At 45.3% G+C, this 17,488-nt stretch overlaps 1 protein-coding gene across 1 annotated transcript in view; it reads left to right on the top strand.

Moving 5' to 3' along the window:
* The window catches only part of si:ch211-156l18.8 (probable G-protein coupled receptor 158), a 167,008-nt gene extending 149,756 nt beyond the window's left edge, over positions 1-17,252 (top strand). Inside the window, 5 exon segments of the mRNA XM_036555211.1 lie at positions 10,568-10,670; positions 10,960-11,106; positions 11,507-11,584; positions 11,586-14,156; positions 17,118-17,252. Of these exon segments, the coding sequence (XP_036411104.1) occupies positions 10,568-10,670; positions 10,960-11,106; positions 11,507-11,584; positions 11,586-14,156; positions 17,118-17,252 (3,034 nt within the window).
* The last annotated feature ends 236 nt before the right edge of the window (positions 17,253-17,488 follow it).

Genomic DNA, 17,488 nt, shown 5'->3' on the forward strand with positions numbered 1-17,488 from the left:
AAGGCTTCATCTGATATCGAAGGGAAACAATTACAAATGGAAAGAGAGACAGGAAAACAAGTTAGAAAGGTTAGAATAGAAGTGGTCTCGCAACCTGTATCAAGTTTATCTGTAATGTCTCAGTATTAACTAATATTAGTGTGTTTTTAAAATAGGAATGTGGTGTATAATTATCCACAGGCAGCACAAAATAAAATACTGCAAAATTAATGCTTTTACCAAGTAAGTTTTGTAAATGGTAGATAAGACATTGTATAACAATCACATTTTTATTTAGTTGTACATTTTCATGACTTTGTGGAGATAACAATCCAGACAAGGCAAGAGGTAGTGTGGCAAGAAAGAGTGAGCCAAAGTCAGTATCTTTACAACAAATAAGAAGCCTTTCCACTTATATTATGCATGAATGGTGATAGCATTTGTTGAAATGCTCAGTGCAATGGCTTCATCTAGTGGTTGACGATACAAACTGTTACATTAGTAGTTGCAGATGTCATCACTCATACTGTAAACTTTATTACTCTATTATTATTCCTCTTCATACAAAGAATTCAAAATGTAAATATGTTTTTGGTTTTGAGTTTCAGTGTGGAACAAATGGCATGTAATGACACACAATAAGCACATTAACAGGTCATTTTTGTTTTACACTTGGCTATTTTTGTTTAATGTATAGCACTTATTTGTATGTGGCTTAATGACACCAAAAAATGAAATGTTGCAATGTCCCTCAAAATCTGGCTGACTAGTATCTAACATAGTAGCTAGATATATGAAATAAGTAAAACACTTACGAGTAAAATTTTCATGACATACTGCTTTTTTTTTTTTTTTTTTTTGCTTCTCCTCTTTTCTTTACTTGATGGTTTTGATGGACATAGTTAAATTAGTTGCCCATGAGTATGGGTTTAAAATCAAATTTCCCAGCCCCCTAACTTTAACCATTATAAGGTGAAAATCAAATGTGTCATTTTTTTCCCTTACCTTCTTAATATTGGGGGTAGGGGTTACTTGCCTGAGCAAGACATTAATTAAAAAAACTAGTATGTGTGGTGCCCATGGTGACAGGTGGCATCCTAAGCAAGTGTCAGTATGGTCTTCTCATCTTTTTATTCTGTCATCTTCAAAAGCCAATTTTGACTCCACTTTAACTTGACTCTAATAATTCCTTCTAATTTCAGATTCATAACAAGTTCTTCATATGGTATGAAATGGTATAAATGGATAACATTTAAAACTTGTAACCTATGTAAGTTGCTCTGGATAAGAGCTCTGCTAAATAACGATAATGCAACATACAAATTAAGTCCTACCATGTCCTTTGCTAATGCTGAGAAAAGTATGCATGCTTTTATTTCTTTGTATTTAGATTATTGAAATGCCTTCTATACCTGTTTGAATCTTCAAACCTAGGCCTGGCTTCAAGCAATACAATATTCAGCAGGTGATAGCATATCACCACAATTTTAGCTTCTATGCACTCTCTGCCTGTGAGTTTTTGAGTAGATTTTAAAATAAAATCTTACAGGTAGCTGACAAGCATGGTTTGCCACCAGAGAACATCAGTGAGCACCCCACAGTCGCCTGAGCCTTCTAAGTCCTCAGATAAGGCCCTATTAGAAGGTCCAAAGTCAAGGTTGGAGACGAAGGGCAATCGTTTTTTGTCAGTTTTCTCCCCCAGACTCCAGAACAACCTTCCTCTTAACATAAGAATTACACTGTCAGTAACTTCTTTTAAATCTTGTCTAAAGATGTATTTAATTGGCTTGTTTTTACTAATGCAGAGATGTGTTGTTTGGTTTATTATTATTATTATTATTATTATTGTTGTTGTTGTTGTTGTTGTTATTATACAAAGGTATTTTTATTGTTATTAATATGAATGAACACATTTAGTAGTTTTATCAAATAGCTCCACCCAATTTGTTAAATATGATCTTCCTGTTCTGTCCTTTGTGATACTTTTTAGGAGTAATACTGACCTATGCCTTATTATAGTTTTTACAAAATATTACATAAGATACAAGTTATTAAAAACTAGAAAACTAACTAGCCTGCATTTCCTGGGATCAGTGCAATCCCTTTTGTTATGTATTGGTATTCCACAGCCTTCTTCCAATCATCACGTACTCTTCCGGTTCCAACAGACTGTGTAAAGATTCACAGTTCATAAATAATCTCTGGTTAATTTGTCATTACATTTTTCATTTTACAGTAATTCAGAATCCCTTATTCACAATTCTATCAGAGTGAGCTGTAGGCACGCATGTAGTCTCTTTCATGATGAAGCTCAGATTTAACTGTGTATTGATTTTGCAGTGTCTTCGTTGTAGTAAAGTAATTCCTTTCCTTTTTTGATGCACCAAACTGTCTATTTGATTCTCCTTTTTCTATCACAATATTGAAAAATGTGATTAGGATTACATTTGTATCATTTATAATATGGTCTCCCTTATTTTTTTTTTTTAATCTGCATATATTGTACAGAATGCATTGTACTGTCTTTTTAAATGTATATTTTGTATAGTCTCTTGTTCTGTTTTGAACTCTTTCACAAGGATTTATTTAACCACTGTTGAGACTTTGTATTGAATTGTTCTGTGTCTTTCAGTTGGCCCCATTTCTTATTCACAGTTCTGCAGTGTAGAAGTGTTGCTTTGATTCCTTTTATCAAAATTAGTGTGTCTTAAATTGAAAACTGCATAGGTGGATTTGACTTTCCAGTACACCTTAAATGTGATTATGTTGTAAGTCATTTGACCCCAGTGGCTCCACTACACCAGTATTGTAAATTCTTTGTTATGCTTTTTCCCTTTATGGAACCCTGTTTTTGGAATCACCAAGTGTACATTATGCTCGCCGACCACAAACTCTGCTGTCATACAGAAGCGCTGAGTCAAGATGAGTGCAATCCTCTCCAATACAACTCACAGAGACAGAGAGACCCTGTCCAACCTATCTGAAATTTTTGTTCCAAATGGGCAAACCTTTGTAGCAGTGTATTTGGGTGGTCATAGCATTTTACAGAGTGCTTGCGAATATTTGGTGGTATTTGTTGTGGTATTCTTTCACTCCTGTCAGAGAGTTTTTATTTCAATATGCAGCTCATTTTTGTCTTTCTGCAATTTTTCATCGTTTTTTTTAAATTGGCTATTCAATTCAGAAGCATTCTTAATTGAAGAAAATGTATACCCCCAAGTTCTGATTTTATCACTTACTTTGCTTGTGTATGACTCCGTAATTATCGCCAGGCAGCTCCCAGTGAAAACTGCCCACAAGTAGAGTGGTAAGTCTAATTGTGCCTCTCAGTTTTATACTGGGAGCTATTCACTAGCTTACACCAACGTATCGCTGTTAAATCACTGTTTCCTCAAAGCCAAAATTAGCTAGAATTTCTCCAATCTAGTGTTCTAATCGCACCAGTTTTAGCATATGCGCTAAACAGCGAATGACACCGGTGTGACTGTACGCGTGAAAGGGTTAAAACGAAGTTTGCCGTTCAGCACATCTGCGTTTGCCACGCCTTTCAGTAATTCAGCCAGGTAACTATCCGTGCTGGAATTATGGAAGGGAGTTGCGGTCAAACTTGATAATATGATTAATTTGCGTGAAAACATTAACGCATTAAAGTTTCCAGATTAATCACGAATGAGCGTTAACGTTGACAGCCCTACTTTGTATTCACGTTGTCGCACGGAAGTGACGGCTCTCTGTCGACCAATCAACGGATGGCAGTGGGTGTAGCTCCATCCTTTACAAACTGTACCACCGTGCTTGGTACCCCAACAGAAGGGTACCAAAAACCAGTACAGTATGCTTATTTTGGTACGGTTCGCAACTTTTGATGATGGAAACACAAATAATTGCATACCGTACCGTACCGAACTGTACTGTACTGCTTGGTGGAAATGCATCGTTAGTTGTAGTCATCATCTTACCCTCTCAGCTCTTATTTGACACCAATGGAAATATGTATATATATACTATATACATTGAAACTGAGGGGGCAGTTTCACCCGTACTAGGTTCAGGCTTGTTTGCTATCACAGTGGGGTGTCGGTCAGGACACAGGAGTCAGGTTCCGGGTTCAGGTGTTTATTGGGGATTTTGAACGGATGGATACAAGGGTTTGTGGTGCATGGGTGTGTGTGGTTCCCTGCAAAGAGTAAGCAGGGAGAATGATCATTATTGTTGGGTCCATTGAATGTAAAAATATACATACAGGCATTGAGGCATACAGACTTAAACTGCAGGAATGGCGATGAAAACATTTATACATGAAGGACACACTATCTTAATTAACATGCACACCCCTCCCTCTCTACAGGCAATTATATTACAACCAGTTGAAGTTAGGCATACTACTTACTTAGGCACAGACGCACACAACAACAGCACACTGTTTGGTCCCCAAAGGCTTGGTCTCCCCCGTTCTTCACCTCCCAAATATTGTTCCGGTACTGAGGTGGGGGAGGTCACTGCCACCTTTATCTTGTCCCGTATCCCCGGCCCTATTGAGGCCCTGATTGGTGGCCAAAGGATACGGGCAGGTCCGAGGGCAAATGGTGACCTGGGGGCCGTCCTTGGGGGTGCGCCTGTGACTCGAGTTACCGGTGGGGGTCCTGCTGATAAGGGGAGCAGCAGGACCGGTTTGGCCAGGTTTCAACTGAGTCGTAAACAAGTGCCTATGAGAGGTGGGGGTGGTGCGCAAACAAAGACAAAGACAAGGACAGAGACAGAAACATGTGGCCCTTTTCTACAGCCGCCCCCAAATTTCTTGTGGAAATTTGCTCCATACAGAGGGCCACATCATACTTTCGAAGGGTGCTCGGTTGTGTCATCAGGTATGGCTGGGAGCACAACCAGCTGAGCAACTGGGCGGGTGTAGGTCCGGTCCTCGACCTGTACCTTTGCAGTCCGAACCAATCCGTCTCTGCCAGCTCCACCGGCGACAACACGGCCTCTCACACGGTGGAGGGTAGGCCATGTTGGTGGAGTTGGAGGTTTGCAGGCGAGCAGGGGGGAGGTCCGTCTCCTTCGGGACCACAGGCTTAGCTCGCCGTCGCTTCCATTTCACGCTGCTCTGTTGGTGCCGTCGACTGGACCCCCTTCCTCGCAGAGTCCAGGACTTACGTACCAGGCTGAAGCCACTCGACCTGGGCGACAGGGTTGTCAGGTGGCTGCTGAAGGGCACTGGCTTGCCTGCTTCCAAACCAGTGGGCTCTTCCTGAAAGCTGCCTCGTTGAGCTCTCTTGAGGAGCTGGGCCTCTGCCGTTGGGTGCTTGGTGGCTGAGGGCTCACTGGCCTGATCAGCCGCCCCGTAAAGGGACGGTGCAGTCCCTTCCGGTAGCTCTTGGGAGCCACTGACTGGGCTGCCTTCTAGGAGGGAGGGGCTTGTGTTCCTTGCCACTAGCCCACAGAAGCTGGGTTCCTGCCGCTTTGCAGCATCCTCCACTTCTGCTCCACTTGGTCTCGCGGGTCCCTTATTTGCTCCTTGGTGGGGGAACGCAGCATGCTGGCCTCGTTGGCTGGGTTCAGCCAACCCCAACCGGGGCTTGCCATGTGTACTGTCCTCTCTGGGTTTGCTGACTGAGGTCAGCAGACATTTGGGGGGAGAGGTGCGGCGTTGAAGGCGCTGTGCCGGCCCTTGGAGTGTCCAGCCCAACCGGGTCTTGATTGCTGCTGGGCCCCCTGGTGGGCCCAGACGTACTGGCTCGATTGGGGTGATCAGGCGGGTGTAATCCGCCCCGATCAGCAGGAGTGGGCGCACCTGGTTGAGGGACTGTAGCGGGAGGCCTCTGAGGTGTGCATACCTCTTCTGCAGCTTTGCCACTGGATAGGAGTGCTCTGACAAGGCCAGGTGGTCAGCGGTGAATGCATTTCGTATCCAGTACGTCCTCTTCGGTCCGGACGCAGGGGAGATCTTGAATGACACGGCCGCCCCGTGGAGGATATTGACCTCCTGCCGTATGGTGCGAAGGGCCAGATCTTCGGCTTTGCCCTGCAGGTGGAGCTGTTTGGCTGCGGCTGGGAGGAGGATTGTCCGCTCAGAACCATCGTCCAGTACCGCGTAGGTCTCTGTGGACCAGCCCTTGTGATGCAGGGAGACTGGGATAACTTTGAGCATCACAGGGTTGTGGCCACTCGGCCGGTCCAGGTACAGAGTCTGGACGGCTGGGCGTGTCCTCTCCCCGGACCTCTCATTCACATCGTGCAGTACCTGCAGGTGCTTGCCGTTGCAGGTACTGCAGGGCCGCTTCAGGGTGCACTGCGCAGCCTGATGAGCGCGAGCACACCGCCAGCACCTCTGGTTCTCTTTGATCCAGGCCACCTTCTCGTCCCTGGAGAACCGCTGGAAGGCGGTGCACTGGCTGAGGTAGTGCTCGGCGTTGTCGCAGTAGGGGCAGTATGCGTCTTTCCTCCCCCTGAGGTTCCCAGCAGGTGGCGCTGCTGGGGATGACTTCGGGGCTGCGGTGCTGGTGGCCTGGTTGGTTCCGTGCAGGATGTTGGCCCTCCGCCTGGTGGGCTCTGGTGCAGGCCACTGCTCCTTCTGTCCAGCGGGGGGGCGCTCTCTCCTTGGCTGGCAGCGGGCCTCTAGCTGGAGCCAGGTTGCAAAGTCCAGCAGGGTGTACATCATGGACTCGGGCCTGAGTCGGCTGATGTACCTTTTGAACCTGCTGAACTGCTCAGAGGGGAGCTTCTCCAGGAGGCGCTCCACGTGCGAGCCGCAGGCTAGCTCAGCTTGGCCCTGCCCCCCCATAGTCTGAAGGAGTCCCACCAGGGCGTGGATGCGGAGGGCGAAGTCGTCGAAGGCCTGCCCATCCCCTGGCCGGATTGGAGGTAAGGCCATGATAGCCTTAATCTCCCGGGATGCCAGCTGGCGTGGTTGCCCGTATCGGTCATCCAACGCCTTCACTGCTCTCGTGAAGGGGTTTGGGGCCTTGGAGAAGGCGAGTGCCAGCCGCCGGGCCTGGTCAACCTTCAGGTGGTCCAGGAGGATGTGGTACTTGTACTGCTCGGTCTCTTCTGGATCGAGCAGGTTGTCAAGGGCCATCCGGAGCATGGTGTACTCGGTCTCATCCTCCTTGGTCAGGTCCGGGAAGGTCGGACCTTCTACCCTCCTGTAGGACCGTCTTCGCACAGCAGGGGGCGCTGTTCCTGCTGTCTGTGGTGGAGACGTCGTCACTGCTCCAGGGTGCTGCGTTGGCCAGTGGCAGGGCAGGGTGGCAACCGGTTGTGGGTAGGGCGTCAGGTATGAGGGCACGCCCATTACTGGTCCCTGCGGCAGATACTGAGTGGGCTGCAGGAGGACTGGGTTCTGGTCTGCCGTTACAGCCTGCATGGCCGGGGGAAAACTCGGCTGAGGCTGAGACAGGCTGCAGGGCAGCTGAGGGAGCTGGCCCTGTGGGTGCTCCCCCTGGTGGGTTGGGTGCACCTGCAGTGGCAGCAGGGAATGCTGCTGTGGAGGGGCTGGTTGCCGTGGCAACACTTGGCTGGGCGTGGCACTGTCTGTCAGGGTGCCCTCCTGCCCCGGTGGCAGGTGGTACAGGGCACTGGAGATGGACGCCGAGGAGCGGCTGACTGGCGGCGGCGTCGGGGGCGATGATGACAGCTGCATCCGATGGAGGTGATCTGTCAGCTCCTGGACAAGGGCTGGGTGTGTTCCTGACTGCACCGGCTGGGTGCGGGCCGTCTGGGGTGATGGCTGCCTTGAGCTCCGGCGTGAGGACCTGGCGCTGAAGGGAGTGGAGGTGGCAGAGCGCTGCAGCATGCGCTCCATGAGCTCGCTCTGTCGCCTCACGGTGTCCACGAGCTGCTGCACCAGTTTATCACGACTCTGTGGGGTCGTGGACGATGGGCTCTGCTGGACTGGGGAACTCCTCTCTGGCGTCCTGAGGGGGGTCATCTCGGCCTGTCCCTCCTGCTCACTGGCGTGGACGTCCGCAGGTCTGTGGGTGCTCTTCCCCACATACTGGACCTCGTAGCTCTCGTGGTGGACCGGGCGACGGGTCTCACGGCGAGAGCGGCTTGCGGATGGAGGAGCTGAACCCGGTGTGCCTGACATTTCCACTGCAACAGCACTGATCCGGCTCGAAGGACCACTGAAACTGAGGGGGCAGTTTCACCCGTACTAGGTTCAGGCTTGTTTGCTATCACAGTGGGGTGTCGGTCAGGACACAGGAGTCAGGTTCCGGGTTCAGGTGTTTATTGGGGATTTTGAACGGATGGATACAAGGGTTTGTGGTGCATGGGTGTGTGTGGTTCCCTGCAAAGAGTAAGCAGGGAGAATGATCATTATTGTTGGGTCCATTGAATGTAAAAATATACATACAGGCATTGAGGCATACAGACTTAAACTGCAGGAATGGCGATGAAAACATTTATACATGAAGGACACACTATCTTAATTAACATGCACACCCCTCCCTCTCTACAGGCAATTATATTACAACCAGTTGAAGTTAGGCATACTACTTACTTAGGCACAGACGCACACAACAACAGCACACTGTTTGGTCCCCAAAGGCTTGGTCTCCCCCGTTCTTCACCTCCCAAATATTGTTCCGGTACTGAGGTGGGGGAGGTCACTGCCACCTTTATCTTGTCCCGTATCCCCGGCCCTATTGAGGCCCTGATTGGTGGCCAAAGGATACGGGCAGGTCCGAGGGCAAATGGTGACCTGGGGGCCGTCCTTGGGGGTGCGCCTGTGACTCGAGTTACCGGTGGGGGTCCTGCTGATAAGGGGAGCAGCAGGACCGGTTTGGCCAGGTTTCAACTGAGTCGTAAACAAGTGCCTATGAGAGGTGGGGGTGGTGCGCAAACAAAGACAAAGACAAGGACAGAGACAGAAACATGTGGCCCTTTTCTACATACATATTTATATATACATATATACTATGCTTCTTTTAGTGTCCCAAAGATAAATATCTTTGGGACACACTGAAATACCATGGTATTCACATCTCTAGAAGTATCCAACAAGAGCAGTACTTAAAAAGTAACTTTCACAAAAAGCAGCGGAAGACACTATTTCTTTGTGTTGATTAAAGAAAGATGGTAATTCCCTTGTGCCTGTCTAGAAAAATGACTGAACACTGAAAGAAAAACAAATCCTTATAAAACCAGCAGCCCTGAGATCAGTAGGAAGAAAAGCAATAATAAAAACAAGGCAAAGTAAAACTTCAACAAAATGTATTGAATAAAACTGCAGTTAGCACAGCCAACCTATAGATGTAAATAAGGTCCAAGGAAAGCAACTTGATTGTTCTTCCACTTGAGAGTACAAAAATGAAGGTGCGTGTGATGTCTCTCTTTGTGGGAACGTTTCTGAGTTCCAGTAATTATATTAGTTTAGTATGTTTGTTTCTACTATGTCACTCAGTTTTCAGGTGAAAGACCTTCAACAGGAATAATTGTGGAGAAGCACCTCAATGACTGAATGCATACACTGTCAGAGGAGGCATCAAATGATGAAATATTATTTTTTAGATTGTGTATCACTTTATAGTAACAAATAACACATCAGCTATTACAATCAAGTGTTCTTCTAAAAAAGTCACAATTATTAAAACATACAAAATAGCAACAGTATGGAAAAGGGATAATAGTCATAGCACAAAATGTACTCAACAGCAATAATTCATAAAACAGATTTACTATCAATCTTTTAATTACTAAATTTCTAAATTAATTAACAGCACACAATATAATGAGGGGTAATTTATAATTTTAAAATTTATAATATTAACATAACTTCCCTCACCCTAACAAACCAATTGTAACCAAGGCCAATGCACAACAATGCATAACTTAGTGTTGGTCTGGTCTTCTGAACAACAAAAGAAAGCAATATCAGCTGATGAGGCAGCTTTTACTTCTTCCTGAAACTGGACAGGTTTATGTTTATGTTTATAATGTGTCAACCCACATTATAAAAACCCACAGTTAAATTGTCCTACCATGTAACTGGCCTGGGGTTAATTTTACAATTAATTTTATAGTTTTATGATTTTTTTAAACAAAACAGAGATTGGCTCACTGTATATTACAAACCTTTTAACCCCATATAGAAGTGAACAACCACTTAGATCATCAGAAATATCTGACTGTTCCAGAGTGCAGACTGAAAACCAAAGGGAATCATGTTTTCTCTGTAAGAGACCTGCAACAGACTATCTAGGATCAGACAATCTAATTAGATGTCTACCTTTATATCGCCTTTAAAAACCTACTTGATTTAATTGAGTCATTACTTGTTTATAGTAATCTGAATTTACAGGGATTTCAAAGTGCCTACATTTATGAGAATTTGCAAAGAAAGCAATTTATTGCTCAAGTTACTTGTGTGTTAAATAACATTATCTTTCCCTGTAGATTAAGCTTCTTTTGTTATTGGGACATAAATATTTTGTCAATAAGAAAGCCTCTGAGATTGGTTACCTCTGTACTAGTTTTTACCATGAGATGATTGGCTCTGTCCTTGGCTTCATCATGAAGTGAAGGATGCCATTAGTTTTCCCTTCTCTTCTGGTTTCTCTTAGATCCCCTATCTTCATATCTCCCACAGATTTATCATGCCCTCGCTGCACCCAGACTGGATGCTGCTGCTATTTTTTACCCACACTCATGTCACTATTACTGTGACGCTTGGCCTGCTCTTCATTCCAAAGGTACCTGTCAGTCAGTTCATTTTCACTATTTTCTATTTTCATTTTCTATTTCCCGACTGTATATGCTTTGTATCAGCTTTGTGAGGATTTCAAGCTGTTGTCCCAGTTGTCTGTATATTAAACTGCATCAGTGGATAAGTGTGTTAACAAACACATCATGTTTAATTACATGGGGACTTATCGTTTTGAAAACAACCTTTCTGAATGATCATAAACATCAGTGACCCCCCCCCCCCCCCCCCCCCCCAAAAAAAAAAATACATTTGTGCTTGTCTGTGTTGCTTTGCAGTTCCTGCATATGTCACAGCCATTTAGGGAGGAGATTGCAGCAGAGGTATATGAAGATGAAGTGGACCTTCGTCGCTCTGGCTCATACCTCAACAGCAGCTTTGCCTCTAGCTGGAGTGAGCACAACCTGGACCCTGATGATATTCGGGTAAATTCCCTTGCCCCCTAAGAGATATTATAATATATATATACAGGCATCCCCACAAAATGTCTTCAGGCAAGCGCCTGTAAATATTCACTGCTGGAAAAAGAAAATGAAAAATAGCATTCAATTATAATCATGATGTAATACCAGTTTAATGACAGTTTATAATAGTAATTAAGCATATAATATTCAAAAATAATTTAGTTTATTGTTGTTTTTGCTAACGTGAGCCTTTCCAAATCACCATAAATTCTTTTCTGACCCTTGTTTTCTCCAACCGTATCCTCCCAATCCCCTCTTCAATTATTGTCTTAACTTCTACCTCATGCTCTGTTCCTCTTCACTTCATCTCTTCACTGTCTTTTTTTTCCTCCATTGTTTTCCTCATCTTTTCCTGCCCCAGGATGAGCTGAAGAAGCTGTATTCCCAATTGGAGGTACACAAGACCAAGAAGATGGCTGCCAACAATCCTCACCTGCAAAAAAAAACGTAGTTCTCGCCGAAGTCTGGGACGCTCCATCATGAAGCGAATAACAGAGATCCCAGAATCCATGAGTCGCCAGTGCAGCCGTGAGGACAAGGAGAGCTCACTTGGTGTAGGAGGGTGTAGTGAGGCAGGGTCATGCAAAAAAAAGGCTCTGGAGTTCAGCAGCACTAAGTCAAAGGATGAATCAATCAAGCGTTGTGTCCTCTCACTTCGAAAGTCCCAGAGCACCTATGACTATGCCCAAGATCATCGTCCATGCTCTGGTGACACAAAGGAACCTTCACTGCTTGACTCTTTGATGAGGAAAAAGCTTGCCAAAAATGTTTCTGAGCATTCAGACACAGAATCTGTGGATTCTGCACCATTGGCTTACAAATCAGCCAGTGCCCACAACCTCTCAGCTGAAAAGAATTTGTTCCAGCCTGAGCCCAGCAAGTTGCAAAAGTCACTAAGTGTCATGGCAAGTAATAAGGGGTCCACCACTGTCCATCCCAGCAAGACATACAGTCTTGAGGACACTTTGCTACGTGGCAGGGTAAGCACTTGGGAGAGTAATCTGTCTAGACTGAATGTCACAATCAGGACACAGACCACACATGCCCTTCTGTCTGAGTCATTTGACAAGGCAGAGGTCTGTCCCTGGGAGCTTGTGGATCACCTTCCTGAAAGTAAAACCCAGAAGCATGTCACCTATGCTCTTTCTCAGCACAATGACCAAAGTACCCTAGAGGAAGGATCAACTCACAGACCGCAAAGTTACATTTCCCCTTGGGACATATTGCCATGTGATCCTCCAAGAGACGGCTCATCTTTGTCAGGAGAGGAGATACAGAACAAGGATCTGAGAGGGAAGGGAGATCTTCGTGTAACTGTCAAAGATGGATCAGACTCAGATTCAGAATCTACCAAGCCACAGGTACCTGTCTCCTCAAGTGCACCAGGTTCTCCTGCCACACGTAAGACAAAAGCTAAAGAGCACCGGGTCTTCTCTTATCGTGGTCCACCTCATAGTTTTGGCCTCTCTGTGAAAAGTCTAGTGGGGTCTGGGAAAGGTAGTAGCAAGGACAAGAACAAGAGAGGAATCGAAGAGAAAGATAAGACAAACAATGCATTGAGGTCCAGCCCCCTTGGGATAGCTAATCCAAGCATGAATAATGTAGGAGCATTGAAGAATGACAACAGTAAAGATGAAGTACACACCCTAATTCCAGATATTTCAGCTCTACAGAAACAACAAACAGCTGTGCAAACTATCTGTCCCTGGGAGGTGGAGGACACTAAACCCTGCCTTGTCAAGCAGGCAGCAATCAGAGCATCTTCTATTGATTCTCCAGAAAGGACCACAAAAAGACTGGAGAATATTCAGGCAGATCTTTGCTCCTTGGAAAAACAGAACAAAGAAAAGCAGAAAAGGCAGGAGAATGTCTACACAAACATCTGTCCATGGGAAACACTAGAATCAGAGATGACAAGGCAGAACAGTTCACTTGCTAACATATGCCCCTGGGAAATGGAGGAAAAAACTCCTAGCATGGAACAAAAATATAACCTAAAGGGATCAAGGCCCACTATAGGTATCTTATCCAAAACCAATATTTCTGCTCAGACCAATGTGAACACAGAGGTGTGTCCTTGGGATGTTACTAAGCCACCCGAACAGACAATAGAGAGACAGCAGAGCTGCATTGCAAACGTCTGTCCATGGGATGTGGAGGAAAGCAACCCCTGCCAAGTCAAGGAGGACTCTAAGTCCTCTCTAGAAAGAGAGGAGGAGATAAGGAAAACACAAAAAAGTCCACATCTCAACACATGTCTCTGGGAGGAATCCGAGGTGTCCACAGAGAGACAGAAATGTCTTCGTACAAACATTTGTCCATGGGAAACAGAGAAACCAGAGGAAACAACAACCAAACAGAAAGGTGTTTATGCAAACATCTGTCCTGGGGAGGCACTAGAACAAACGTGCCTTGCCGTGCCTTGCCATGACAGTGAGAAACAAGAAGAGAAAAGCACAAAGCCCACTATTATGATCACCGCTACAAAAGACAAGGAAGTAAATCCACCATATCAGACCAGTGACAAAGCAGAAGTGTGTCCCTGGGATGTTCCAGATCCATGCCAGCAGGTCCAAGAAAGACTTCATAGCAGTGTGGCAGATGTCTGCCCTTGGGATGTGGTGGAACCCGAGAAAACACAAAAAAAAGAGGAGAATGTTCATGTGGAGGTACATCCTTGGCGAAAAGATGAAAATAAGAAATCAGAAACAGAGGAGAAAGTCCATGCAAACATCTGTCCATGGGATACACAAGAACAAACTGCTAGTCATGACAATCAAAAACAAGAAGAGAAAAGCACCAAGCCCACTATTATGATCACCGCTACAAAAGACAAGGAAGTAAATCCACCTTATCAGACCAGTGACAAAGCAGAAGTGTGTCCCTGGGATGTTCCAGATCCATGCCAGCAGGTACAAGAAAGACTTCATAGCAGTGTGGCAGATGTCTGTCCCTGGGATGTGGTGGAACCCGAGAAGACACAAAAACGAGAGGAGAGTGTTCATGTGGAGGTACATCCTTGGCAAAAAGATGAAAATAAGAAATCAGAAACAACAGAGGAGAAAGTCCTTGCAAACATCTGTCCATGGGAAATGCAAGAAAATGTCTCCAGTAATATCAGACAGGGGAAAGAAGACAGCTCAAAACCCATTATTACAACCACTACAAAGAAACCAGTGGACAGAAATTCATCATCTCAAATAAGTGTTAAAGGAGAATTGTGCTCCTGGGGTGTTCCTGATTCCTCTCAGAAAGCACTAAAAATACAAGAGTGCAATTTCACAGATGTTTGTCCCTGGGATAAAAATGAGCCTGAGAAGACAACAAAAAGACAGGAGAGTATGCATGTTGACATCTGTCCTTGGGAGACATCAGAAGTGCCCTCCAGCGTCGGCTGCCTAAAGGAAGAAGTGACATACCCTGAACATACTATCACGACGACCACTAAAACTAGAATTATGCCTGTTAAGACCAGTTTACAGGCAGAGATATGTCCCTGGGAAACACCTGAGCCATACCAGCAGATAACACAGAAACAACAGAGCAGCATGCCAGAGGTCTGTCCCTGGGATGTGGAGGAAAGCAATTTAGGACAAGTAAAACAAGACACTGTTAGATCGTCCTTGGAAGAGGTGAAGGAAATAGACAAAATGGCACAAAGACTGGAGAGTGGATGTGCAAACATTTGCCCTTGGGAGGTAGAGGAACCAGATAAGACAACAGAAGGACAGGAGAGTATGCGATCAGACATCTGTCCCTGGGAAACAGAGGACACCTCAAGCCTGGAAAACCCTTGCAAGGATAGAAATTTAATGGGGATGACAAGGAATATATTGCAACAATCCGGGAGCACAGCAACATCAAAGCAATCAAGCTTCAAGAGAGATGTGTGTCCATTATTTTTACCTGAACAACCCATTAATGTGGCTGACATTTGTCCCTGGGAAGCAGAGGACACTAAGCCCTGCCTTGTGAAACAGGCAGCCATCAGGCTGTCCTCAGAGGAGGCTGAGCCATTAGAGGCAACAGTAAGTAATTTGGCAGACATTCATCCACATGAAATAGAGGAGTCTGGAAAAAAGACAAGGAAACAAGATAGCATCCATCCTGATGTCTGTCCTTGGGAAACTGAGGAGCCTAACAAAATGTCAAAAACTCAAGAAAATGTCAATGCTAACATCTGTCCATGGGAAACAGAGGAGCCAGAAAAGATTAATAGAGAATCCTCTGCTCGTGAGGATGTGTGTCCATGGGAAACAAAAGAGCCAGACAAGATTGATAGAGAATCCTCTGCTCGTGAGGATATCTGTCCATGGGAAACAAAAGAGCCAGAAAAGATTAATAGAGAATCCTCTGCTCGTGAGGATGTTAATAAAGAATCCTCTGCTCGTGAGGATGTCTGTCCATGGGAAACAAAAGAGCCAGACAAGATTGATAGAGAATCCTCTGCTCGTGAGGATGTGTGTCCATGGGAAACAAAAGAGCCAGAAAAGACTGATAGAGAATCCGCTGCTCGTGAGGATGTGTGTCCATGGGAAACAAAAGAGCCAGAAAAGATTAATAAAGAATCCTCTGCTCGTGAGGATGTGTGTCCATGGGAAACAAAAGAGCCAGACAAGATTAATAGAGAATCTTCTGCTCATGAGGATGTCTGTCCATGGGAAGCAAAAGATCCAGAAAAGATTAATAGAGAATCCTCTGCTCGTGAGGATGTGTGTCCATGGGAAACAAAAGAGCCAGACAAGATTGATAGAGAATCCTCTGCTCGTGAGGATATCTGTCCATGGGAAACAAAAGAGCCAGAAAAGATTAATAGAGAATCCTCTGCTCGTGAGGATGTTAATAAAGAATCCTCTGCTCGTGAGGATGTCTGTCCATGGGAAACAAAAGAGCCAGACAAGATTGATAGAGAATCCTCTGCTCGTGAGGATGTCTGTCCATGGGAAACAAAAGAGCCAGAAAAGACTGATAGAGAATCCGCTGCTCGTGAGGATGTCTGTCCATGGGAAACAAAAGAGCCAGAAAAGATTAATAAAGAATCCTCTGCTCGTGAGGATGTGTGTCCATGGGAAACAAAAGAGCCAGACAAGATTAATAGAGAATCTTCTGCTCATGAGGATGTCTGTCCATGGGAAGCAAAAGATCCAGAAAAGATTAATAGAGAATCCTCTGCTCGTGAGGATGTGTGTCCATGGGAAACAAAAGAGCCAGACAAGATTGATAGAGAATCCTCTGCTCGTGAGGATATCTGTCCATGGGAAACAAAAGAGCCAGAAAAGATTAATAGAGAATCCTCTGCTCGTGAGGATGTTAATAAAGAATCCTCTGCTCGTGAGGATGTCTGTCCATGGGAAACAAAAGAGCCAGACAAGATTGATAGAGAATCCTCTGCTCGTGAGGATGTCTGTCCATGGGAAACAAAAGAGCCAGAAAAGATTAATAGAGAATCTTCTGCTCATGAGGATGTCTGTCCATGGGAAACAAAAGAGCCAGAAAAGATTGATAGAGAATCCGCTGCTCGTGAGGATGTCTGTCCATGGGAAACAAAAGAGCCAGAAAAGATTAATAAAGAATCCTCTGCTCGTGAGGATGTCTGTCCATGGGAAACAAAAGAGCCAGAAAAGACAGAAAAACTAGAGGGTGTTCATGATGATGTCTGTCCATGGGAAACAAAGCAAGTTACTCCCTTTATGAAGGATGAAACAGTGGAACCTGAGCTAATGACTGCTACAACTACTAAACAGTCCAGTGTTAGAGATATGACAACTGGGACAATTATCCAGGGGAAGGTCTGCCAATCAGAGACCGGAGTGCTAGACAAGACCATAGTAGATGAAATGGACAGTAAGGCTCTAGCATCCTCCAGTGAGGATGCAAATTCAAATCAACCAATAGTCAGCAGTTTAGGGGAGTCAGAGGGAGCTAGATCTAACCTGCCTCTAGCACGCCGTGATGCTCTATGCCCATGGAAGATGCAGGAGGTGAAATCTCCCATTATTGTGGATGATAGCACTCCAGCAATTCAACCCTGGGAACATGAAGACATAGCTGATGATGATGATGCAGAGAGTGCTGCAGAAGCATTTTTCTTCCCAGCTGACTTGTGAGCGACAGTCTGGCACATATTGGAGTCTGGCACATTTGTCTTTAGTGCACTGCAGTGCATCTGCCTCCACATCCCATATCGGGAGATTGCTGGGAAAGTCATAATAACTTTGAACAGACATCTGGATTTAAGAACAGATGAGTGGAACAGCACCCAAGTTCTGCTCCTCTAGCAATACATCTCTGGGTCACAGCCTGATTTACAGCTCTTTCAACACATTTCTTTCTTTATCCTTGA

This window comes from Megalops cyprinoides, chromosome 1 (genome assembly GCF_013368585.1).
Source record: "Megalops cyprinoides isolate fMegCyp1 chromosome 1, fMegCyp1.pri, whole genome shotgun sequence".
Taxonomy (NCBI): domain Eukaryota; kingdom Metazoa; phylum Chordata; class Actinopteri; order Elopiformes; family Megalopidae; genus Megalops; species Megalops cyprinoides.